The sequence below is a fragment of the Symphalangus syndactylus genome, chromosome 10, assembly GCF_028878055.3.
Source record: "Symphalangus syndactylus isolate Jambi chromosome 10, NHGRI_mSymSyn1-v2.1_pri, whole genome shotgun sequence".
NCBI classification, from domain to species: Eukaryota; Metazoa; Chordata; class Mammalia; order Primates; family Hylobatidae; genus Symphalangus; species Symphalangus syndactylus.
This window is the reverse complement of record NC_072432.2, coordinates 87,896,266-87,920,251: the sequence shown is the minus strand read 5'-3', so window position 1 is coordinate 87,920,251 and position 23,986 is coordinate 87,896,266. Positions and strand designations below refer to the sequence as shown.

The 23,986-nt window shown below is 48.8% G+C and overlaps 2 protein-coding genes and 1 non-coding gene across 15 annotated transcripts in view; all 3 read left to right on the top strand.

Annotated features, from left to right (window-relative positions):
* Positions 1 to 13,587, top strand: part of ACVR1B (activin A receptor type 1B) — a 44,579-nt gene extending 30,992 nt beyond the window's left edge. For 4 of the 11 annotated variants that reach the window (XM_055294776.2, XM_055294777.2, XM_055294774.2 and 1 more), the window contains 5 exons: positions 1,574 to 1,741; positions 2,745 to 2,901; positions 4,364 to 4,488; positions 8,378 to 8,508; positions 10,483 to 13,587. In XM_055294776.2, the coding sequence (XP_055150751.1) occupies positions 1,574 to 1,741; positions 2,745 to 2,901; positions 4,364 to 4,488; positions 8,378 to 8,508; positions 10,483 to 10,608 (707 nt within the window). In that variant the 3' untranslated portion in view covers positions 10,609 to 13,587. Of the gene's footprint in view, positions 1 to 259; positions 383 to 1,573; positions 1,742 to 2,744; positions 2,902 to 4,363; positions 4,489 to 8,377; positions 8,509 to 10,482 lie in introns of all 11 variants that reach the window. The other 7 variants (XM_055294781.2, XM_055294780.2, XM_055294769.2 and 4 more) reach the window with 6 other exon arrangements.
* Positions 5,203 to 5,309, top strand: LOC129492483 (U6 spliceosomal RNA). The gene has a single exon (XR_008660910.2). It is a non-coding gene; the product is annotated as a U6 spliceosomal RNA (small nuclear RNA).
* Positions 13,588 to 16,494: 2,907 nt separating the features above from the next.
* On the top strand, positions 16,495 to 23,974 carry LOC134731650 (protein enabled homolog). 3 transcript variants are annotated; one of them, XM_063611244.1, is made up of 3 exons: positions 16,495 to 16,714; positions 17,635 to 17,730; positions 23,435 to 23,974. In XM_063611244.1, the coding sequence occupies exons 1-3, from the start codon at positions 16,702 to 16,704 to the stop codon at positions 23,611 to 23,613; spliced, it is 288 nt and encodes a 95-aa protein (XP_063467314.1). In that variant the 5' UTR covers positions 16,495 to 16,701; the 3' UTR covers positions 23,614 to 23,974. The 3 variants fall into 3 exon arrangements, 2 of the variants coding, with proteins under 2 accessions (XP_063467314.1, XP_063467313.1); XR_010114108.1 differs by lacking the exons at positions 17,635 to 17,730; positions 23,435 to 23,974 and adding an exon at positions 19,972 to 20,692; XM_063611243.1 differs by lacking the exon at positions 17,635 to 17,730.
* Positions 23,975 to 23,986: the final 12 nt, after the last annotated feature.

The following is a 23,986-nucleotide window of genomic DNA, read 5'->3' as shown; positions in this document are numbered from 1 at the left end:
AGACTGCTTGGACCATCACACATAAGAGCAAGATACAGTCCCTCCCCTCACAGAGTTCCCAGGAAGAAGGGGACAGACACGTGGACAGGTAATGGCACCCGGAGCACAGAGAGGATGCCATGAGTGGCTGGTTCGCATTGTGGAAGGGTCTCTCTAGCAGTTGTGACATGACTTGCTCCTGTGGCATGGTGCAATTTAGAAGTTAGTGTCTACAAAGCCTACAGAAGATGCTATTTGTTTTTCATTCCTGAAACAACAGCAGACTGCTCATTCCTCACATTGCTGTGGGAAGTTGTAATGGCCTCTGCTGCCCCCAAGCTGAGGAGCCTTAGATTCCAATACAAGGGAGGAAGGGGAAGAGCAAGGTTTTTATTCCCACTGAGTAAGCTATTCCTTTTTAAACACTATCACCTTTTGATAAAATTTAAATCTTACATGTTTTAAAAGGATCAAATCATGTCTTCTGTTCGAACTTGTTAGCAGGGTCCTCAGGACTTTGGGACTGGTTAGAGTGCAAGAAGCAGTGTGTTGGGTGGGCCCCTTGTTTGTGATAAGAGAAGCCAAGATGTGTGCGTTTCCAGGATCCATTCCCTTTATTGATTCTGGCAGCTTGTGTGATAGGGATCTGGCTTTCAAAACCCACATTAAGGCCAGGGAAGGGAAACAATCGGACTCCCTCGTTCTTGCCTTTTTAACATGGTGTATATATAGTATGGTGCCCTGGAATCAGCGCCAGCCTGGAATTTTGGAGATTTCAACTCAATTTCCAGTCTTCCAGTTGACAACGGCATGGCTTAATTCGATTCCTGGCTTTGGTGTTTCTTTTTCTCCCTCCTCCTGCTCTCCTCCTTCCTGCTGTCCCTAGTGTAAAAGAGAAAATAAAGTGTATGCACTCTACCTTCCACTGCTCCTCTGAAGGATGAGATGCCTCTCTGGGAATACTTGGAAGTGGGCCGTTCATGCACTGAAAAGCATTTTTTGGCCTGGAATCCAATAATGCATAAAGGAGATCTTTCCTACTCACAGAGATATCATAGCCTGGTAAGAACAACAGACTGAAAAGAAACATTACAGATGAGACAGGTGCTGTGTTTGGGCTGTGTTCAGAGGGTCGCTGGGACACAGGAGGCCCTCCAAGGCTTTCCTGTTTGGTGGTGGTAGATCCAGCTCATTGTGGTTCTCCCATGCAGATGAGCAAGTCTTGGTGAGGATCAAAGCAGTGCTGCAGACAAAGCTGGTGATAGCTGTTACGTTCCCCAGGCATGTGCCTCCTCTTTCCTGAGTACCTCACATTTCAAATTTGAGATAATATTCAGAATCCTACAGCTCACCTAAAAGAAATCAGGAGCAGTCCTAAGAAAGAAATGGTGTTCCCCTGTCCTTACTGAGGTCCCAAACTGGTAGACCACTATAAATGAAAGGATGCTAGATGGGGCTTCAGGGGGCATGGAGGTGGGAAATGTGAATTCAGGAGTCTAACTGGATTTTGTGTTGTACACACTTATCCTTACCAACCTTCACCGTTTTGCTGATAGTTACGCTTTTTCTGGAACTCATCTGTGGTTCTCTGCAGATAATGGCACCTGGACACAGCTGTGGCTTGTTTCTGACTATCATGAGCACGGGTCCCTGTTTGATTATCTGAACCGGTACACAGTGACAATTGAGGGGATGATTAAGCTGGCCTTGTCTGCTGCTAGTGGGCTGGCACACCTGCATATGGAGATCGTGGGCACTCAAGGTGAGTGGACTAGCACAGGAGCAGCGAAGTGGTGTAGGCATGAAAGCTCCACACTGTCCTGATTTAGTTCCTAGAATTCCTTTTTACTGAGGAAGTTGGGGCTGGACCTCAGGAACTCTAGTTTAATTTAAAGGAAAGGAGGTTTGAGTTTCACTTAAGTGAGGTATCTACAGGATGTTCCCTTCACCTCTGTCTTTAGAACTCCCTCAGGAACCCTATAATGTCAATATTCAGCTACTTGTCAATCAATGGCTTGACATAGTCCTTTGTTATGAAGGAGTAATCATCTTAGAATCCCACAGTAGACATGAGAAAAAATGGAACTAAAAAGATAAACCAGTGTACTGGGAACATCAGTTTAGTGATTCCCATGTTCATTGATGGGGACAGCTGGCGGATTAGATGCTGGGCCTTACTAATCTGGGAAGGTTTTCCTGGAGGAAGAAGACCTGAAGCTCTGCTGCCTGTTGACTATCATGTCGGCTCTTTGGGAGATCCTGGATCTTGTCACAATGGCAGGTGTGATCCCTGATGCCTGGTTGACCAGGGCCACAATGGAAAATCACCCGGGAAAGGTGGATCCTATTCCTATAGCCTGTGCAATGCCGTTCTCATCATCGGGCCTGTTTCCTTCTGAGAACTAGGCATTGCAGCAACTTCCCTTCAGTCCCTCAGCACTTCTGTACCTGAGCATATTTGCTCAGGGAAGGCGAGTAGTAGTAGTAAATATTAATACAAATATTAGCTAAATACACATGTGCTTCTGTGGTCTTAGCTACATGAATGCATTTAATCCTCACAACAGTCCCATGAAATAAGTACTGTCATTCTGATTTTATGGATGAGAAGACTGAGGTACAGAGGGCTAAAGTCACTTTTCCAGGGTCACTGGATTAGCAGGAGGCAAAGCCAGGACTCAAACCTATACAGTCTGGCTGCAGAGTCTATGCTTTTAACATTTATATCATCTTTTTGTAAAGATCCCTGTTTTTTTCTCTGCCAGGGAAGCCTGGAATTGCTCATCGAGACTTAAAGTCAAAGAACATTCTGGTGAAGAAAAATGGCATGTGTGCCATAGCAGACCTGGGCCTGGCTGTCCGTCACGATGCAGTCACTGACACCATCGACATTGCCCCGAATCAGAGGGTGGGGACCAAACGGTAGGAGGGCCTGGGCCTCTGCCCTTGCTAAGCAGCTTCTACTGAGTATCCCATCTGTGCCGTTTCCCATATGCACAGGAGAAGGAGGTGTCGATAAAGGAGGCGAGGACCTTGCTCTCAGCCCACTGAAAGTTGAATTGAACATGCACTCCCCACATTGGAAAGTTACATCACTGCATGTAACAGATACAAGTACTGAGCACAGCTCCATAAACTGTACGCACATTGGTGTTGGTGGTATTAAGGTCGGAGGGTAGAGAAGGACAATCTAGAGCAGCATTTAGAAGGACAGCACGCAACAAGTGTGGCTCGGGAAGAGGGAAAACACTGTCATCTCCTGTGCAGAGAGCTGTGAAGGAGGCAGGGAGCATGTTCTTAGGGACTGGAGAGCAGATTTGCCAAACTATAGCAGAGGTAACCCAGGATGGAGATTTGGGGCACCCTTCAAGATTATGGGCCTGCTTCCCACTTCATGCAGAAGTGAGGTAAGAAGTAAGGAGCTGTGATTGCAAACTGACTTCATGAGTTGGAAATGGGACTGCCTTTTAATAGAGTGGAAGAGGTGGAAATTTGCTGAATCTAAATGAATTTAATTAAGATTATCCCCTGATTTATTGTGGGGGCTGGGGTGGCTGGAATCATAGTAATTACTCATAATTACTACTCAGAGTCATCAAGGGTGCCACTGACCACCTCTAGAATTAATTTTGACATATCTACAGTCAGGTAAGATAACAAAAGAAGTTCAGAATGAAACTTAAGCTCAACCCATCACTGTGACTCTACATTCAATAAAGTGAAAGACCCTGGTGTCAACCAAATATTATGTACTGTTACTGCCCTTGTGACCCACATTACAGTTACTTCTGCCAAGAAGTCAAAACATGCTTCAGATAAACAAATCTTTACTCTGTTTTTTTGAGATGGAGTTTCACTCTTGTTGCCCAAGCTGGAGTGCAATGGCGCAATCGTGGCTCATTGCAGCCTCCGCCTCCCGGGTTCAAGTGATTCTCCTGCCTCAGCCTCCCGAGTAGCTGGGATTACAGGTGCCTGCCACCATGCCTGGCTAATTTTTTGTATTTTTAATAGAGATGGGGTTTCGCGATGTTGGCCAGGCTGGTCTCCAACTCCTGCCCTCAGGTGATCCGCCCACCTTGGCCTCCCAAAGTGCTGGGATTACAGGCGTGAGCCACCACACCTGGCCAAATAAACAAATCTTGATGGTTAAAAATAGAGATACACATCAGAGTAGCCTGGTATTGCCAAATCTGTGCTGAAGTATTTAGAATCAAATCTAAAACATGGGAGTTTGCAATGAAGAGATATGTACACTTCTTCTGCCCCAAGGGACTTTATCAGGGTGATACTCTTCCACATTCAGAGGGCTCCTGAATCAATACTTTGATTTAAAGAGAGCAGTCATCATTTTCTGTGCGTGACCATGTTTGTTTTGCTATTGCAGATACATGGCCCCTGAAGTACTTGATGAAACCATTAATATGAAACACTTTGACTCCTTTAAATGTGCTGATATTTATGCCCTCGGGCTTGTATATTGGGAGATTGCTCGAAGATGCAATTCTGGAGGTACCTTTCTTTTTTGCCTTTGCTCCTACCTCCCATTCCAGGATGCTGGATCACCCAAAGCTGTTTTACTGCCCCCTTTCTTTTTACAACCTGTTGGATGCCTGTTGCCAGAGCCTGAATCATTGTTTAAGGTTGCCATCAAAGGTGTGGAGGTAGCTGTGCTTAGGGTGTGTTTATTCTTCAGGGATCAGCTTGTTGAATAGTGTTGTGTGTTATGGTAACCATTCTGAAGGCTCGTTTGGCTTTATAAACAAACAAACATTGTTTTATTAGTCCCTGGCCGGGAGTGCCCCGGTGTGAATAGCACGGTATTCATGCAGTGGTCTCCTTCACATCAGAAGCAGTATATTCTAACGCGGTGGCTCCCAAGCCACATTCATGGGAAACCCTGCTGTTTCATTGTTAAAATAATAGTGCTAATTTCTAAATTTATAAAAGTGCATAGATTTTTCTTAAAAGTGAGTTTTTTCTCCCATAGTTAAAAATCGTTGGCATTTGCAACTTCTTATTCATGACAGAATGCAGTAAGAAATAGTATCAGATTTAGCAGAAACACTTCTTATTGTCAACTTAGTATATCAGTATTTTATGATAATTTCCACATATTCTGCCACATGATCAAGTTCCAGGACCTCTAGAGCCCTACTCTCAGCCATTTATCTGTGATATAAGAGATTCCAGGGCAGTGAAAGTGGTTGAAAAAAAGAACTGGTGGTGCTCACTTCGCCAGCATGTATACTAAAATTGGAACGATACAGAGAAGGTTAGCATGGCCCCTGTGCAAGGATGACATGCAAATTCCTGAAGGGTTCCATATTTTTTAAAGACCTAGTATTTGATAGCACCACAGGGTGACTATAGTCAATAATGTAATTGTACATTTTAAAATAACTGAAAGAATATAATTGGATTGTTTGTAACACAGTGTAAATGCTTGAAGGGATGGATATCCCATTTTCCCTGATGTGATTATTACGCATTGCATGCCTGTATCAAAACATCTCATGTTGTACCCCATAAGTATATACATCTACTGTGTTCCCACAAAAATTAAAATTTAAAAAAATCTAATCTACAAAAAATATGACAAGTCTTCCAGCAGAACTGTTTTGTATATTAATGCCCTCTTCCAGCTTCCATTTATGACATGTTTGGTAAAATCCAAATTACGGAAATAGTGCCTAGGTAGTATTCATGGAATTGGACCTCTAAATTTTGATCAGTATATGCAGTAAAACAGACTAAGAGGCCAGGCGAAGTGGCTCACGCTTGTAATCCCCAGCACTTTGGGAGGCCAAGGCGAGCAGATCACGAGGTCAAGAGATCGAGACCGTCCTGGCCAACATGGTGAAACCCTGTCTCTACTAAAAATACAAAAATTAGCAGGGCATGGTGGTGCACGCCTGTAGTCCCAGCTACTCGGGGGGCTGAGGCAGGAGAACGCTTGAACCCTGGAGGCAGAGGTTGCAGTGAGCCAAGATCGAGCCACTGCATTGCAGCCTTGCGACAGAGCGAGACTCCATCTCAAAGAAAAAACAAACAAAAAAAAAAACAGACTAAGAAAAATCTGGTCACACAGGTCTTAAACTGTGAATAAGTTTATTTCTTCTTATGACATCCAGAAATTGAGGTTAAATGTATAACAATACTAACATTCACCACTTGCTATGTATAAGCTCATTTAATCTTTACTACTACAAGTAAATAAGTAGGTGCTATTATCATCGCCATTTTACAAATGAAGAAAATGAGTCACAGAGAAGTTAGGAAATTTGTCCAAGGTCACATAACTATTTTAGTAAACGAGGGTTCAGACTCGGACAGGCTGAGGCCAGGGCTTAAGCCTGTAACTACCCCTTAGATAATTACCAAGTCCAATTCTCTATTTAAAAATATTTCCCAGAGTGGGCACTGTGTCACACCTGTAATCGCAGCACTTTGAGAGGCCAAGGTGGGCTGATTACCTGAGGCCAGGAGTTCGAGACCAGCTTGGGCTACGTGGCGAAACTCTATCTCTACAAAAATAAAAAAATTAGCCAGACATAAAGGCCAGGCATGGTGGCTCACGCCTGTAATCCCAGCACTTTGGGAGGCCAGGGTGGGCGGATCACCCGAGGTCAGGAGTTCGAGACCAGCCTGGCAATGTGAAACCCTGTCTCTACTAAAAATACAAAAATTAGCCGGGTGTGGTGGTGGGCGCCTGTAATCTCAGCTACTCAGGAGGTTGAGGTAGGAGAGACTCCATCTCTACTTTAAAAAAAAAAAAATTGTCTCATTAGCTCAAGACAGCAGGGTTTTGTTGTTTAGTTTTGTTTTTCTTTTTCTGGAAAAGGGCTTGAGAAAAATTAATTGGCTTTTTATTTTTATTTTTTTGAGAGAGGGTTTGTCTTTGTCACCCAGGCTGTAGTGCCATGGCACAATCTTAGCTCACTGCAACCTCCACCTCCTGGGTTCAAGCCAGTCTCCTGCCTCAGCCTCCCGAGTAGCTGGGATTACAGGCGCCCACCACCACTCCCAGCTGATTTTTCTATTTTTAGTAGAGATGGGGTTTCATTGTGTTGGCCGGGCTGGTCTCAAACTCCTGACCTCAGGTGGTCCACCTGCCTTAGCCTCCCAAAGTGCTAGGATTACAGGTGTGAACCATCGTGCCTGGCAAACATTAATATCACTTAACATCTAGTCAGTGTTGAGATTGCCCCAGTCTCCTAAATTTTTAAAGCAGTTTGTTCAAATCGGGGTTCCAATAAGTTTTATCCCCTGCAGTTGATGAATACACCTCCTACATCTCTTCTTGTCTACCTGTTCCCCCTCATTTTTTCTTCCCACTCTGTTTTTTCGGAGAATCCAGGTCATTTGTCCTGTAGAATTTCCCAGGCTAGATTTTACAGATTGCTTAGATAGAGTTCACATATTCTACTCTTCCTGGTATTTCCTATGAATTGGTAGTTAGATCTGGCAGCTAGAATCATTTCTGGGGGTTTGGGGACACGTATCCTTCACAGAGGTTCCTCTGTCCTTCTGTGACAAGTTGCGTAGTGTTGGTTCTCTATTTTTGTGTTGTTAACGTGCCGTGGTGATATTGTCCAAAACTAAGCGAATGATTACTTCCCCTACATATGTATTTGGTTCCCATGATATATAGTTGGAATAGGAGAGGCAGAAAAAATACTTGATTCTTTCCACTTATTTACCATTTTTCAAAATAATGAGATGGTTCTGTAGCCTCTCACAGAGGTGACTGAAGTTTCCTTTTTTAGACTTTAAAAATATTTGTTTCCATTGAAGTTATTTGTCTTATTGTTACTTAAAGGTTCCCATCTTTGGTCAGTTGGGAGCTTATCAAGTTGGTGCCTTTTGATGTGACCGCAGTAGTCTTTGATAGATTCCTTGCTTTGGCTCTGAAAAAAATGTTCCTGGCTACTCCTTTGTATTTCTTTTTGTTTAATTGTTTTGTTTGAGACAGAGTCTTGCACTCTTGCCCAGGCTGGAGTGCAGTGGCACGATCTCTGCTCACTGCAACCTCTTGCCTCCAGGGTTCAAGCGATTCTCCTGCCTCAGCTAGCTGGGACTACAGGTGTTCACCACCACGTCTGGTTAATTTTTGTATTTTTAGTAGAAATGGGGTTTTACCATGTTGGCGGGGCTGGTCTCAAACTACTGATCTCAGGTGATCCGCTTGCCTTGGCCTCCCAAAGTGCTGGGATTACAGGCATGAGCCACCATGCCCGGCCCCTTTTGTGTATTTCTTGTTCCATACTTAGAATTAACTAACTTTCTAAAGAACCTTAGGGGGTAGTGGTATTTACAGAGCACAATGTAGGTTTTGTCACTGGCTTCTGAGTAATCTCTTCCTGCTGTTGATAACTCAGGTAATTTTCTTTTCTCCCAGGAGTCCATGAAGAATATCAGCTGCCATATTACGACTTAGTGCCCTCTGACCCTTCCATTGAGGAAATGCGAAAGGTCGTATGTGATCAGAAGCTGCGTCCCAACATCCCCAACTGGTGGCAGAGTTATGAGGTAAGAAGCCGGCCTCCTGCGGCTTTCCCATCAGCCTGATTTCTCCACCTTAGAAAAGGGATTCTTGACAATGGGGTCAGGCCCCAGAGGAGCCCTCTGAGAGTGTCAGTTATTATTTACTATTAGGTGCTATTATACATATCCCAAGCCCTTTGGAGCTACAGTCTCTTGTCTTGGACCCTGTAGGGTGCCATTTGGAGTTCACAGCCTAGAAGAAGAAAAGGCTTTGGGCCTGGTGTGGTGGCATAGGCCTGTAATCCTAGCGCTTTGAGAGGCTGAGGCAGGAAGATAGCTTGAGCTCAGAAGTTCGAGACAAACCTGGGCAATGTGAGGAGACCCCATCTCTACAAGAAATAAAAAATTAGGCATGGTGGCACACCACCTGTAGTCCTAGGTACTTGGGAGGCTGAGGTGGGGGGATTGCTTGAGCCCAGGAGGTCAAGGCTGCAGTGAGCCATGATTGGGCCACTGCGTTTCAGCCTGGGCAACAGAGCAAGACCCTGTCTCATAAAAGAAAAAGGAAAAGGCTTTGTCTCCAAGACACAGATGAGGGAGGTGGTCAACAAGTGACAACTGAACCCAGAGCTGTTAGACACCAAACTAGGAAAGCAGCTCTGGAGCCTGAGCTGAGCTGAGCTCCATGGAAGCGTGAGGAGGAGGTGTCCATGAGAGAAGCCCTGACACCAGACAGAGGAGGAGGACATGCCTGTGAGGAAAGTGGTCTTTCCAGAAACTCCGAAGGGAGGAGGTGATGTGTATGACGGGGCTGGGATTGGGATGGAGAATGTGAATTTGGGAGAGATGGCAGATGAAATCGGGTGTGGGGGAAACAACATTTGGTGGAAAGAATTGATAGGAGGACATGTTTGTGACATATGTACTAATAAACATGGAATTCTAGGGTCTTAAGAGTGTTCAGGGGAACAGGCTTCGCCTAGCGAAGTGCTCATGGGCCTCCTTGTCACTTGCGGTTCTGCATTTCCTTTTACTTATTTTTTTCCCAACTCTATCGAGGTGTGATTGACAAACGAAATTGTAACAAAGGTGTACAAGGTGCTGAATTGATACATGTATGTATTGTGACATGATTACCACATTCAAGTTAATGAGCACATCTGTCACCTCACCTTGTTGCCTATGTGTGTAGTGACAGCAGTTGAGACCTACTGTTAGCACATTTCAGGTGTACAGTATTGTTGACTCTAGTCACCTTGCTGTCCATTAGAGCCCCAGAACTTACCTAGTCGAGGTTGGCCCTGCCTTTAAAGAGTCTAACCACTAGAGGGCATTTCTGCATTTCAGAACAGAATTGCATATTAGCTGATGCTTTCGTGTTGCATCATAGAGCAGCACTTCTCACCGCACTCCTTGGAACCCTCGGGGCAGGGTTTGCTTCAGAAGGCAGATGAGACCAAAAGAGCTGGCCATTAGCTGCAGCGTTTGCCTTTCATTTGTGCAAGCTGTCCCTTAAAAAGGAAGAGCCGCCTGGCGCGGTGGCACACGCCTGTAATCCCAGCACTTTGGGAGGCCGAGGCGGGCAGATCACAAGGTCAAGAGAGTGAGACCATCCTGGCCAACCAATATGGTGAAACCCCGTCTCTACTAAAAATATAAAAATTGGCTGGGCGTAGTGGCGCGTGCCTGTAGTCCCAGCTACTGGGGAGGCTGAGGCAGGAGAATCACTTGAACCTGGGAGGCGGAGGTTGCAGTGAGCCAAGATTGTGCCACTGCACTCCAGCCCGGAAGACAGAGTGAGACTCCTTCTCAAAAAAAAAGAGAAAAAAGAAAAAGTAAGAGCCAAGGGACAAAGGGAGCCTTGCAGAGCATTTCCCTAAGGTCGGCCGGCGGGTGGAGGTGGATCTGCCAGACTCTGCACTGAGTGGGAGGTGGCAGGGAAATGAGTGAGAGCCTCGGAACCAGAAAGGCTTCTCCAGGGCATGGCCGAGCTGATGGTTCCTGGGCCTCTCTGCGCAGGCGCTGCGGGTGATGGGGAAGATGATGCGAGAGTGCTGGTATGCCAACGGCGCGGCCCGCCTGACGGCCCTGCGCATCAAGAAGACCCTCTCCCAGCTCAGCGTGCAGGAAGACGTGAAGATCTAACTGCTCCCTCTCTCCACACGGAGCTCCTGGCAGCGAGAACTACGCGCAGCTGCCGCGTCGAGCGTGCGATGGAGGCCTACCTCTGGTTTCTGCCCAGCCCTCTGTGGCCAGGATCCCTGGCCCGCAAGAGGGACAGAGCCCGGGAGACTCGCTCACTCCCATGTTGGGTTTGAGACAGACACCTTTTCTATTTACCTCCTAATGGCATGGAGACTCTGAGAGCGAATCGTGTGGAGAACTCAGTGCCACAACTCGAGCTGGTTGTAGTGGGAAGCCCCGTGAAACCCGGTGCACCTGGCACATGGCCAGGAGCGGTGACGGGGGTGGGGGGGGGGGCCTGGGAGGGGCCGGAGGAGCCGAAGTGTTGCCAGTGCTGAGCTGCGCTGAGGGTTTCCTTCGGGGGCCAGCCCACAGCACACCAAGGTGGCCCGGAAGAACCGGAGGTGCAGCGCCTCTCACAGGCAGCTCTGAGCCGCGCTTTCCTCTCCTCCCTGGGATGGACGCTGCGGGGAGACTGCCAGTGGAGACGGAATCTGCCGCTTGTCTGTCCAGCCGTGTGTGCATGTGCCGAGGTGCGTCCCCCGTTGTGCCTGGTTCGTGCCATGCCCTTACACGTGCGTGTGAGTGTGTGTGTGTGTCTGTAGGTGCGCACTTACCTGCTTGAGCTTTCTGTGCATGTGCAGGTCGGGGGTGTGGTCGTCATGCTGTCCGTGCGTGCTGGTGCCTCTTTTCAGTAGTGAGCAGCATCTAGTTTCCCTGGTGCCCTTCCCTGGAGGTCTCTCCCTCCCCCAGAGCCCCTCATGCCACAGTGGTACTCTGTGTCCGGCAGGCTACTCTGCCCACCCCAGCATCAGCACAGCTCTCCTCCTCCATCTCAGACTGTAGAACCAAAGCTGGCCCAGTTGTCCATGACAAAAGAGGCTTTTGGGCCAAAATGTGAGGGAGGCGGGTGGGATGGTCAGGGAAGGAATCCTGGTGGAAGTCTTGGGTGTTAGTGTCAGCCGTGGGAAATGAGCCAGCCCAAGGGCATCATCCTCAGCAGCATCGAGGAAGGGCCGAGGAATGTGAAGCCAGATCTCGGGACTCAGATTGGAATGTCACATCTGTCTTTCATCTCCCAGATCCTGGAAACAGCAGTGTATATTTTTGGTGATGGTGGGTTTGGGGTGGGGAAGGGAAGGGCGGGCAAGGAGTGGGGAGGGAGTCTGGGGTGGGAGGGAGGCATCTGCATGGGTCTTCTTTTACTGGACTGTCTGATCAGGGTGGAGGGAAGGTGAGAGGTTTGCATCCACTTCAGGAGCCCTACTGGAGGGAACAGCCTGAGCCGAACATGTTATTTAACCTGAGGATAGTATTTAACGAAGCCCTAGAAGCACGGCTGTGGGTGGTGATTTGGTCTGCATATCTTAGGTATATAATAACTTTGAAGCCATAACTTTTAACTGGAGTGGTTTGATTTTTTTTTAATTTTATTGGGAGGGTTTGGATTTTAACTTTTTTTAATGTTGTTAAATATTAAGTTTTTGTAAAAGGAAAACCATCTCTGTGATTACCTCTCAGTCTATTTGTTTTTAAAGAAATCCCTAAAAAAAAAAAAAAAATTATCCAATTGAACGCACATAGCTCAATCACACTGGAAATGTTTGTCCTTGCACCTGAGCCTGTTCCCACTCAGCAGTGAGAGTTCCTCTTTGCCCTGAGGCTCAGTCTCTCTCGCATTTTGTCCCCACCCCCAATTCCATGAGTGGTTTTTGCTCTAGGGCCCTTTCTTGCACTGTCCAGCTGGTTGTACCCTCTCCAGGCATTTATTCGACAAATGTGTGTGAAGTGCCTGCTGGGTGCCAGGTGCTGGGAATACATCTGTGGACAAGACATGCTTGGGTCCTACTGCTGGAGCACTGTAAAAAGAGCTAATTCAAGTAAGTAGATGCCTGTTTTGAGACCAGAAGGTTTCATAATTGGTTCTACGATCCTTTTGAGCCTAGAATTACTGTTCTTATATAAGATCACTGAAGAAAGAGGAACCCCCACAACCCCCTCCACAAAGAGACCAGAGGCGGGTGATGAGACCTGGGGTTTAGAACCCTAGGTGAGACCTCAAATCCCTGCATTCATTCTGAGCCCCCTTCCTGTCCCCAGGGGAGGTGTATTGTGTATGCAGCCTTAGAGCATCTCTGCCTCCAACCCAGCAGTTCTCTGCCAAAGCCTGTGGAGGAGGGAGAGCCCTGTCCCTGCCCTCAGGCTCCCCAGTGCTCCTGGCCCTTCTATTTATTTGACTGATTATTGCTTCTTTCCTTGCATTAAAGGAGATCTTCCCCTAACCTTTGGGCCAATTTACTGGCCACTAATTTCGTTTAAATACCATTGTGTCATTGGGGGGACTGTCTTTACCCCTGCTGACCTCTCACCTATCCGCCCTGCAGCAGAACCTTGGTGGTTTATAGGTGATGATGGAACTTAGACTCCTCTTCCCAGAGTCACAAGTAGCCTCTGGGATCTGCCGACACACGTCCACTCCCAAGCCACTAGCCCACTCCCCAGTTGGCCCTTCTGCCCTTACCCCACACACAGTCCAACTCTTCCACCTTTGGGGAAGATGGAGCAGGTCTTTGGGAAGCTCCCACACCCACCCCTGCCACTCTTAACACTAAGTGAGAGTTGGGGAGAAACTGAAGCCGTGTTTTTGGCCCCCCGAGGCTAACCCTGATCCATAGTGCTACCTGCACCTCTGGATTCTGGATTCACAGACCAAGTCCAAGCCCGTTCTTACGTCGCCATAAAGGCCCCCGAACGGCATTCTCGGTACTTCTGTTTGTTTTTGTACATTTTATTAGAAAGGACTGTAAAATAGCCACTTAGACACTTTACCTCTTCAGTATGCAAATGTAAATAAATTGTAATATAGGAAATCTTTTGTTTTAATATAAGAATGAGCCTGTCCAATTTCTGCTGTACATTATTAAAAGTTTTATTCACAGAGCTGCTCTGGTGCCATCTGTCCCACATATGTAGTGCGGCCACCCAGCTTTTGTCAGGGGAGTTGGGAATGGGGTGAATGTTCTAAGGTCCGGGTCTAGTGCTCACACCAGCTGTAGCAGACCCCAGCAAGAGGAGTGCTGATCCCAGCGTCCTGGGTCTTCCTGAGACTGTTGCTTTGTGTTCCTGGAGGGCAGGTCTGGCATGTCAGGGGCAGAAGAAACCAAGCGCCCTTTTCTTGGGCTTTGTCTGAATTTGTCTTCTCATGTTTTTACCTATTTACACAACAGGGTCATGCTCCTGGTTAGTCACACTCATGTCTTAGAGGCATGAGCCCTCCTCCTAAGCTGAAGTGAAATTGTGAATTCTGGGATGCTTAGGTGACTTTGAGGAGGGAGTCTTCAGCGGTTACTCCTCTGGTATTCTCAGCATGTATTGGGTGTGAATGTCCTCTCTCTCTAGGCTGAGGGAATCTAAGATAACAAGTCCTAGAATCATAGAATCCAGTTTAGAATAGACCTGCAAGATCCCCTAGTTCACTGTCAGGCACTCGACTTCCCTACGATGTCCCGGTCAGGTGCCTGTGTGGCCTCCTGCTAATGCTGGACCACAGCTCCATCTGTAGGCTCCGTGGCTCAGTGGAAAACCCTTCCTTCTGTAGAGCTGGGCAACTTCCATGAGACTTCTACAGGGTTTTCTAAGCAGTTACTCTCTCTTCCCTTATAAGGTCCCTTAAAATATTTACAGGCAGCTGTCATGAATCTTCTGGCAAAGCTTCGAGTTTCTTCAGTTAATATTAGTGAATACTTATTGAAAACTCACTGCATGCCAAGCAATGTGCCAAAATTTGCTTTACGTATATTAACTGTTTTAATCTTCAGAGCAACCATATGAGATGAGCATCATTATCTTCTCTTTATGGATTAGGAAACAGGATTGGAGAAGTCAAATAAGTTGCCCAAGATCACGTAGCTCACGGGTGGAAAAGACCTTGGGTCCGGGATGTTGACCACAGAGCACAGCCCTTCCCCCACTGCACTATCCTGCTCTGGTTCCACGTTCCTCACCCAGGCTGGCTGCTCTCTTCTGAACCCAGCTAGAGTCGGGCCACAAAGGATGCGTACATAACGTTCCATCCAGATGTCTGATGTCTAGCAGACATCACAGACTAGAACAAGAACCCCACAGACTGTGTGCTTGATGCCGCAGATCACATCCCAGGACTGCATCTCATCTCTTTTTTTTTTTTTTTTTTTTTTTTTTTTGAGACGGAGTCTCGCTCTGTCGCCCAGGCTGGAATGCAGTGGCACGATCTCGGCTCACTGCAAGCTCCACCTCCCGGGTTCACGCCATTCTCCTGCCTCAGCCTCTCCGAGTAGCTGAGACTACAGGCGCCCGCCACCACGCCCGGCTAATTTTTTGTATTTTTAGTAGAGACGGGGTTTCACCGTGGTCTCGATCTCCTGACCTCGTGATCCGCCCGCCTCGGCCTCCCAAAGTGCTGGGATTACAAGCGTGAGCCACCGCGCCCGGCCGCATCTCATCTCTTGATTGAGTAAAATCCAGCTACCCTCTCCTTGTATAAAGGAAGTTGGTGTTTTGAACTCAAGTGCAGGACCTTATAGTTTTACTCTATTAAACTTCACTGTAGACCATGCCCATTGAGCCAGCCTGTCACTACTTTTAAATCCTGATTATTACCCAGAGTTTTGCATTGTTGTGAGTTTCCCTGTCTGAGACTCTGCTGGGCTGAGAAAATCAAGTAACTTACTCCTAAAAGTGTGGTTTAAGTTTGGCATCTATCCCAATAATCTAATCAGCTGCTAATTAAATTGTCCTTGTGTCCTGGCCATAATTTTTTTTTTTTTTTTTTTTTTTTTGAGACGGAGTCTCAGGCTGGAGTGCAGTGGCGCAATCTCGGCTCACTGCAAGCTCCGCCTCCCGGGTTCACGCCATTCTCCTGCCTCAGCCTCTCCGAGTAGGTGGGACTACAGGCGCCTGCCACTACGCCCGGCTAATTTTTTGTATTTTTAGTAGAGACGGGGTTTCACCGTGGTCTCGATCTCCCGACCTCGTGATCCGCCCGCCTCGGCCTCCCAAAGTGCTGGGATTACAAGCGTGAGCCACCTCACCCGGCCAATTTTTTGTTTTTTATTTTTTGTTTATTTACTGGGACAGAGTCTCTGTTGCCCTGGCTGGAGTGCAGTGGCGTGATCTTGGTTCACTGCAACCTCCAGGGTTCAAGCGATTCTCCTGCCTCAGCCTCCCAAGTAGCCAAGATCACAGGCGCCCGCCACCACACCCAGCTACTTTTTGTATTTTTAGTAGAGACGGGGTTTCACCATGTTGGCCAGGCAGGTCTCGAACTCCTGACCTCAGGTGATCTGCCCACCTCCTCCTGACCTCAGGTGGTGATCTGCCCACCTCGGCCTCCCAAAGTGTTGGGCTTACAGGTGTGAGCCACCGCTCCCGGCCTATTTATTATTTTAAACAGAGACAGGATCTCCCTTTGATGCCCAGGCTGGTTTTGAACTCTTGGCTTCAGGGAATATCTCCTCCTCGGCCTCCCAAGGTGCTAGGGTTACAGTCATGAACCACTTCACCTGGCCCATAATTTTTAGATGGACAGAGATAGCAGAAGAAGCCCAAGTACTTTGCTAAAGTATAATTGTGGCTCTCTTTGATCTATCTACCTGTTCATTGGAAAGAAAGACAGAGTGGTTTGTAGTGAATCTCAGCCTGGTTCAAATGAAGGCCCCTTACAGGCTATCCTGTGAATAGTCAGTCATCTTGCCAGGCATGGACCTAAAATTCACTAGGCTATGATTGCAGGCTCAACTCTACCATTTTGAAAATCAGAATGGCAACCATTCTAGTGCCTCTTCCTGTGCCTTTGAAGGTTGCCAACAATGTTTCATCTTAGTAAGGCCTGTGACACAGGAGGCTTGACTTCATTTGAATGTTGTATCGCTTGAGTTATTGTTTCACATAGCTTAAATTTCTGTCCCCCAGCCCATATGTCTTCTGACCTTTACAGGCCTTAGAACGTGCTTGCTAAACACAACCAAACCAGAATGAGGAGTGGTGGAGTTCAAGAGACTCAGGAACGTAAGAGGAATGCACAGCACAGGTGAGGGAAGTAGGAGAAGCCCTGGGTCAGGCCAGGAACGGTGTTACTAGTCAGGGTTCCCCAGAGAAACGGAATCGATAGGATGGATGGACAGACAGACTGGAAAGAGAGATGACTCATGGTTGTGTGGGCTGCAAGGCAGGGTAGCAGGCTCAGAGACCCAGGGAAGAATTGATGTCACAGTCCTAGGGGCAGAATCCTTTCTCAGGACACCTCAGCCTTTTCTCTTAAGGCCTTCAATTGGTTGGATGAAGTCCACCCACGTTATGGAGGGATAATATGCTTTACTCAAAGTCTACTGATTTAAATGTGAATCACGTCTAAAATACCTTCACAGCAACATCTGGAATAGCATATGACGAAACAGCTGGACAACTATCCTGAAAGTTATTGGGGATTCCATGGTCAGAGGATGGGATTTAAGGAATATGGAAGATATCCCTGGGTTCTTCTGAGAATTCTCCTTGGAAGCCAAAATGGGGGGTTAATGGGGGTTTAGGGCAGTTTAAGGAACAATTGGATAGCCTGGGCTCTTTTAATAAGTATTTGTCAAGCAACCTTAATAAATGGAGTGGTAGGTAGAATAGAAAGCTATGGCGAAACCCCATCTCTACTAAAAATACAAAAATTAGGTGTGGTGGCGCACACCTGTAATCCCAGTTACTCAGGAGGCTGAGGCATGAGAATCACTTGAACCTGGGAGGTGGAGGTTGAAGGTTGCAGGTTGCAGGTTGCAGGTTGCAGTGAGCCGAGATTGCACCACTGCACTCCAGCCTGGGCAACAGAGAAAGAGTGTCTTAAAAAGAAAAAAGAAAAGAAAGCTAAACAGTCCATGGTCCCTGCCCTTCAAGGAGTTTATAATCTAGACAGATAGGATTTGTACAGGCAGCAATACCAGATTTGGGCAAATCCCATTACAGAGCAGTATGCAAAGTACCATGGGACCACAGATGAGGTGTCTTGGGGAAGAAGTAACATATCCGTGCCCTCCAGTGGCTCCCTACCTGGTGGAATGGGTGAGTAAACAGATAGGATGGAAGGAGATCAGTACTCCCATAGGGATAGAATACTATGGGAGGAGGTTGGGGGCAAGAGAGGGACATCTATTTCGGCCTGCTGACTGAGGAGAGGAGGGGGTTTTAGTCAAAAAGAATTGCCAATCAAGAACCACAGATGTTCAGTATGAGGGAGCCTGCTAGAGCTGTTCCCATGCTGAGTTCTGAAAGGTCAGGAATTCATCCTCGGGCCAGAAATGGCAAATAGGTAACACCAATGCCATCACTTGCCCTGTGACAGCTACCTCAGACTGTACTAATCTATCAGTAATTTGTCCTCTTGAGTTGGTCTCCACATTTTTCTCAACAGCGTGCTTACTGTCCCATAAGTTAAAACACATTTGTCATTCTTGATGTAGGGAATAGGCCACTGGAGGGTGTCTTGGTCAGCTCTGGCTGCTGCTGCTAAGTACCTTAGATTGATGGCTGGACATGGTGGCTCATGCCTGTAATCCCAGCACTTTGGGAGGCCGAGGTGGGTGGATCACTTGAGGTCAGGAGTTTGAGACTAGCCTGGCCAACATGGCGAAACCCCGCTGCTGCTAAAAATACAAAAATTAGCCAGGCATGATTGTGCACACCTGTAATCCCAGTTACTTGGGAGGCTGAGGCAGGAGAATTGCTTGAACCCAGGAGGTGGAGGTTGCAGTGAGCCAAGATCATGCCACTGCACTCCAGCCTGGGTGACAGAGTGAGACACAATCTCAAAAAAAAAAAAAAAAGTTCTTTGGATAGGATAATATGGATTGGGTAATTTATAAACAATATAAATGTAATGCTCACAGTTCTCGGGGCTGGGAAGTCCCAGATCGAGGGGTCAAGAGGTTCAGTGTCTGGTGAGGGCCTGTTCTCCTAGATGGCATTTTCTGTGTCTTCACATGGTGGAAGGGGGAAACAGCCTCCCTCAAGCCTCTTTTATAAGGGCATTAATTCCATTCATGAGGGCAGAGCCCTTGTGACCTAATCACCCCCTAAAGATCCCATGTCTCAATACTATCACATTGGGTATTAGGTTCCAACATAGGAATTTTAGAGGTACACCATCATTCAGACCATGGTAGAGGATTTTAAGCAAGGGAGTGATGTGATCCTGTTTGTCTTTTGGGAAAATCACAGTGCTGACTTTAGAAAGGAATTGTAGTGGTGGCAGAGTAAGAAAAGCTGGGAAGGGGCGGGGCGCAGTGGCTCACACCTGTAATCCCAGCACTTTGAGAGGCCGAGACGGGTGAATCACCAGGTCGGGAGATTGAGACCATCCTGGCTAACACAGTGAAACCTCATCTCTACTAAAAATACAAAAAATTTTGCCAGACATGATGACATACACCTATAATCCCAGCTACTTGGGAGGCTGAGGCAGGAGGATCGCTTGAACCCGGGAGGCGGAGTTTGCAGTGAACCTAGATCACTCCACTGCACTCCAGCCTGGGCGGCAGAGTGAGACACTGTCTCAAAAAAAAAAAAAAAAAAGAAATGCTGGGAAGGGCCGGGCGCGGTGGCTCATGCCTGTAATCCCAGCACTGTTAGAGGCAGAGGCGGGCAGATCACCCAAGGTCAAGAGTTCGAGACCAGCCTGACCAACATGGTGAAACCTCATCTCAACTAAAAATACAAAATTAGCCGGGCGTGGTGGCACGTGCCTGTAATCCTGGCTACAGGGGAGGCTGAGGCAGGAGAATCGCTTAAACCCAGGAGGCAGAGGTTGCAGTGAGCCAAGATTGCGCCATTACGCTCCAGCCTGGGCAACAAGAACGAAACTCCGTCTCAAAAAAAAAAAAAAAAAAAAAAAAAAAAGAAGCTGGGAACAACAGCAGGAGAGAGAGTGGGTACAATACTCAGGTTTGGGGCATAATCAGATGTGAATGGTGAGGGAAAAAGGAAAGCTGACTTCAGTTTGGAGTAAAAGAATCTTAGCCTGGCAGTTCTGCATATGTGTTTGGGGGTTAGGGGGGTTGGAGCACAACACTGTCCCCTGGGAGAGGGAACCAGGGATGAAACAGCTGAGCAAGTGTGTTTGCCAAGCGGAAAGAGATGTGGGCAGTCTAGGGCCCTAAGAACTGCCATTTTCTTTCTTCACTATGTGCACCTGTTCTGAAATGAGGCCGGGTAAGATAACATAACACATACCCTATGTCTTAGGAGTTGTGTACAGATGCTGTAGGAAACCTGGAGACTTAACCTTCCTTCCTTCTGCCACTCCAGCCCGTTCATGCCAAAGATGCCCTGCCATTTTCATCCAAGAGGCCAGATGGTCCCTGGCCTTTGAACAGGACTAGACCCAGAGACCACCCACATTCAATGCAAATAAACTGCAACATCTACATTGATCCTACTCCAAGACCCCCTGGGATCAGATCTTTGGACTGTGCCAGATCAACCATACTGCTAGCTTCTCTCTTCTAGGTCCCTGAACACGCACAGACACTGTCCCATGGAAATGGTTGGGCAATAGGAGCCACGAAGTAAAACAGCCACTCCCCGCCCAGTCAGCTGCCCATCAGCTGTCCACCGCCCACAAGAGGGGATGTCATGCAACTGGGGGCCCAGCCCCTCATTCCTGACAGACCAGAGAGCCAGGGCCCCAGGCCCTCTCCCTCCCACCTCCCCAGCTTAGGAGCAGTGACAGTACCCAGTGAGGAACTCCCAGTAAACTATTCATCTCTGCCAGTTCCGGGCCCCGCTGATGGACAAGGCCCATGTTAGAGCTCTGAGACTTAGGTCAGACTCCAGAGGGGCCAGCACTAGCCCCAAGTGCTCTGACTTCATCATGGTACCCTAGAGCTTAAGCTGCTCAGTGGAAGACTCAGCTCTCCCAATTTCCTCCATAGGGGGCTGCTGACTGTTACATAGCCAGGCAAGGGGTTGCCCTGAAGAGAAGGAGTGTTACCTAGGCCTTGTCCTTTAGCTGCGCCCCCACCGTCTAAGCCCCCACCCCAGGCCAGCCAGGAGTGTCAGGAGCCAGGGCAGGCAGAGCAAAGGAAGGGAAACCTGAGAGCTCATTCTGAGAGAGGCTGGCTTGGAAAGAAGGTACAGATTGAGTACAGATGTCTGAGGAGCCAGAGCGGTGGAGGTTTTGTGGGGAGGCTTCCTGGAGGGAGGAGGAGGGGGATGTATCCTGGTATGAAGCTGCAGGTGGTGTGCAGAATGCTTCCCCCACCGCCCAAGCTTTAAAGGGCTGCAGAAGATAGGATGAGAACAGATGCTAGCCAAGAGACTCAAGCTTAGGAGAAAGCTGTGGAGAGTTGAAGGCAAAGCTTTAGAGGCCTCATATATACTGCCTGGTATGCAAAGGTTAGTGCACCAAGAAGGCCCGCCAGCTGTCTGCCTTCTCCCTGCTGAATTTCACCTGCAGCAGAAGCAGCTTTGATGCAAAAAACTTCCTAACTGACTTGGCTGTGAGATTCCAGAATTCAGTGACCAAAGTGGAGCTTGGCATCCCAGATGTGCCCAGATCCTCTTGGGAGGAAGAGGAGCCGTGGGGGTTCCTGAAACAGGGCTGGGATTCCAGGTGGAGTCTTCCAGCCTTTCCGCCTGGCTTGAAGATTTTCCACCGAGACTCATGGCCACCAGAGGGCATAACCACTCCACAGTATGGCATCCTGGGCTCCAGGGGCGCCTCCTTGGAGAAACTGGGGAAATTGGGAGGAGGAAGCAGGCAGGGATCTCTGAGCTCTCAGGGAGCTACCAGCAGCTGAATTAAACAGTCTCTGGAGTCAAGAGACTTGGGTTCTAGTGGGTTCTAGTCCCTGTTATGATTCTGTCTTTCTCTCTCTGGCTTCAGTTCCTTCTGTTAAATGAGGGCTTGGACCATACGCTATCCTTTCCAGACCATAGGGCCATTTCTGGCTCTGAAATCCCAGGATTTAAGGAATCACACAAAGGACTTGATAAAAATTGCATTTCCGGGGCCCACCCTTATTCTGGGGTTCTCTACGGCTTTCTGCCTAGCAAGAGGAGGAAACAAGGTGTGAATTTTAGTCCTCTGGTGGTGTTCACTCACTTGGAGGCCTGGAGGTGGACTGCCCTGCATAAACTGGGGAAGTCTGCCTCCACATCAGCTGAAGGATGACTGGCTCCACAGGCTGTTAGACACGGGCTGTGCCACACCTGTGGCATCCACTTCTCCAGGTTTCAGGCAAGGAGACATGTCCCTTAGGTAACCCTCTGTGATAGCTGGGGTGGCTCCTTCACAGAGGAGGTTGTGCAAGATGCCCTTTTGCTGGGTCCCTTTGGGGATAAGCAATGGAATGAATGGAATATATATCATTGCCTCTCCGCTTTGCGTTTCCCCCTCCCGCCCCCCACAGATGCTGTCTGTCAGGAGCAGGCAACAGACGGTCCCAGGGTCCATCTGTGCTAATGCTTCACAATAGAGTCCCATGTTTCCCCACCGACACCCCCTCGGCCCCTCAGCTGATGGCCACTTGGTGGTGCCAAGGCGGGAGGTGGGAGGAGGGAGAAGAAGGCACTGAGAGAGCTACCTCTTAGCTCCTGGCAGTCCTCAATCCACCCCGGCCCCCCACCCAACAAGCATCCTGCCATCTGGACTTGTGCAATCACTGAGGGGCGGAAAAGCACCCTCTTCCACCCACACCTCTTGTAGGGGATGGGGGCCTAGAGGACTGGGGATGGGGAGGAGAACACAGAGTCAAGGAGACTAGAGAAGAAGAAGACTGAGCCAGGCGCGAGAACTGAGACAGGCAGGAGGTAGAAAGCCTTTCCTGGCCTCGCAGGTGGACGTGGCCATTGCCCCTCTGTGCTCCTTATGCCACGTCTAACACAGCACATGTGCAAGGTACCACTCCCTACCAGGCCAAGAGCCTCTGTAACCCCAGTGCCTAGCCAGTACCTGGCACACAGCAGGGCTTAAATGTTGGACAACATCACAGAGTGGTTAGATTGCAGGCTCTGGAACCAGGCTGCCTGGCTTTGAATCTCAGCTCTGCCGCTGAGTGACTTAGGGCAAATTACTTATCTTCTCTGGGCCTCAGTTTCCTCATCTGTAAGGGAGGATAATGGTGCTTATTTCGTAGGGTTGTTATGAAGACCAAGTGAGTTAATGCATGTATGTAGAAGGACACACAGAACAAACAGTGTGCATAGCACATGGTAAGTGCTCAATAAACGTTAACGGTGAAGGCATAACAGATTTGGGAAGACTGGGGGAGGAGGGGACAGACAGGGGCACCGCATTGCCGCCTCTGCTTCTTGGCCGATGGGTGCTGGGACATGGAGTCCCCAGCTTGTGCTGCTGACGCCCTGTGGTGGCTAGCCGCTCTTTAGACACCAGACGCTGCCTTCCACTTCCTCCTCTCACTTCTTATTCGGGCACCACTGACGACAGAGACTTCGGCTGGGCCATTCCCGCCTCTCCTACCGCCTGGCAGCCATGGTAACAGCCTGGGGGATGGTCCCTAAGATGGGGTCAGAGAACGGCTGAGCATGGCCATCCCCAGAGCCCTGAACTCCCACTCAGCCTGGGCTCATCCCAACCTCCTGAGTCAAGTCCATAGTAAGCGTCTGTCTGCTGGGAAGGGGGATCTGAGCCAGGCATCAGGAGCTGAGGAAAGGTGTTTCCAGCAGGGATCACTCAAGCCCCTCGGAGGGGACAGGCCAGAACTAAGCCTACTGCTTTCAGGATTTCCACCTCTTCCCTTTCTCCTAGACGTGCGAACAGGGGGCAGCCTCTTTCAGATCTTCTGGGGCAGCTGTGTCAAGGGAAAATCCTGGGCCCTCTCACTCCCTGGGGGCTTCTGCGCAGTGAGTTCAGGGAGCCTCCTCCCTCCTCCGTCGCGCCTCCACCCCCACTCCCGCGCAGCCCCGCTGCCGCTCTCCTTGCCCTAGAGTCTCCTGCAGCCCCTCGGATGCCCGTGACTCTCCCTACCTCCCCGACTCCCCAGGCTTCTTACAGTGACCTTTTACCGTGCCCCCCTCCATGAATCGCCAGAGCTATTCGTCCCTAAATTTCAAACCTTTCGCAATGTCCCTTCACAGACCCCTCCAGGTATCACGTAGCCCCGAGCCCCGCCCCGGGGGCCTCATCCCGCCCCTTCGCGTCCGCGGCTCGGTTTCCCCCACTGAGCGCCCAGCTCCCGCAGTTTCCTCGACCGTCGAGCGCCGTGGGCGGGGCTCCAGGGCGGCTGCGCCCCGCGGGGAGGGTCCTGCGTCTGGGGGCGAGGCCACCCGAGGCAGCTCCCCGCCCGCCCCCAACCCCGCC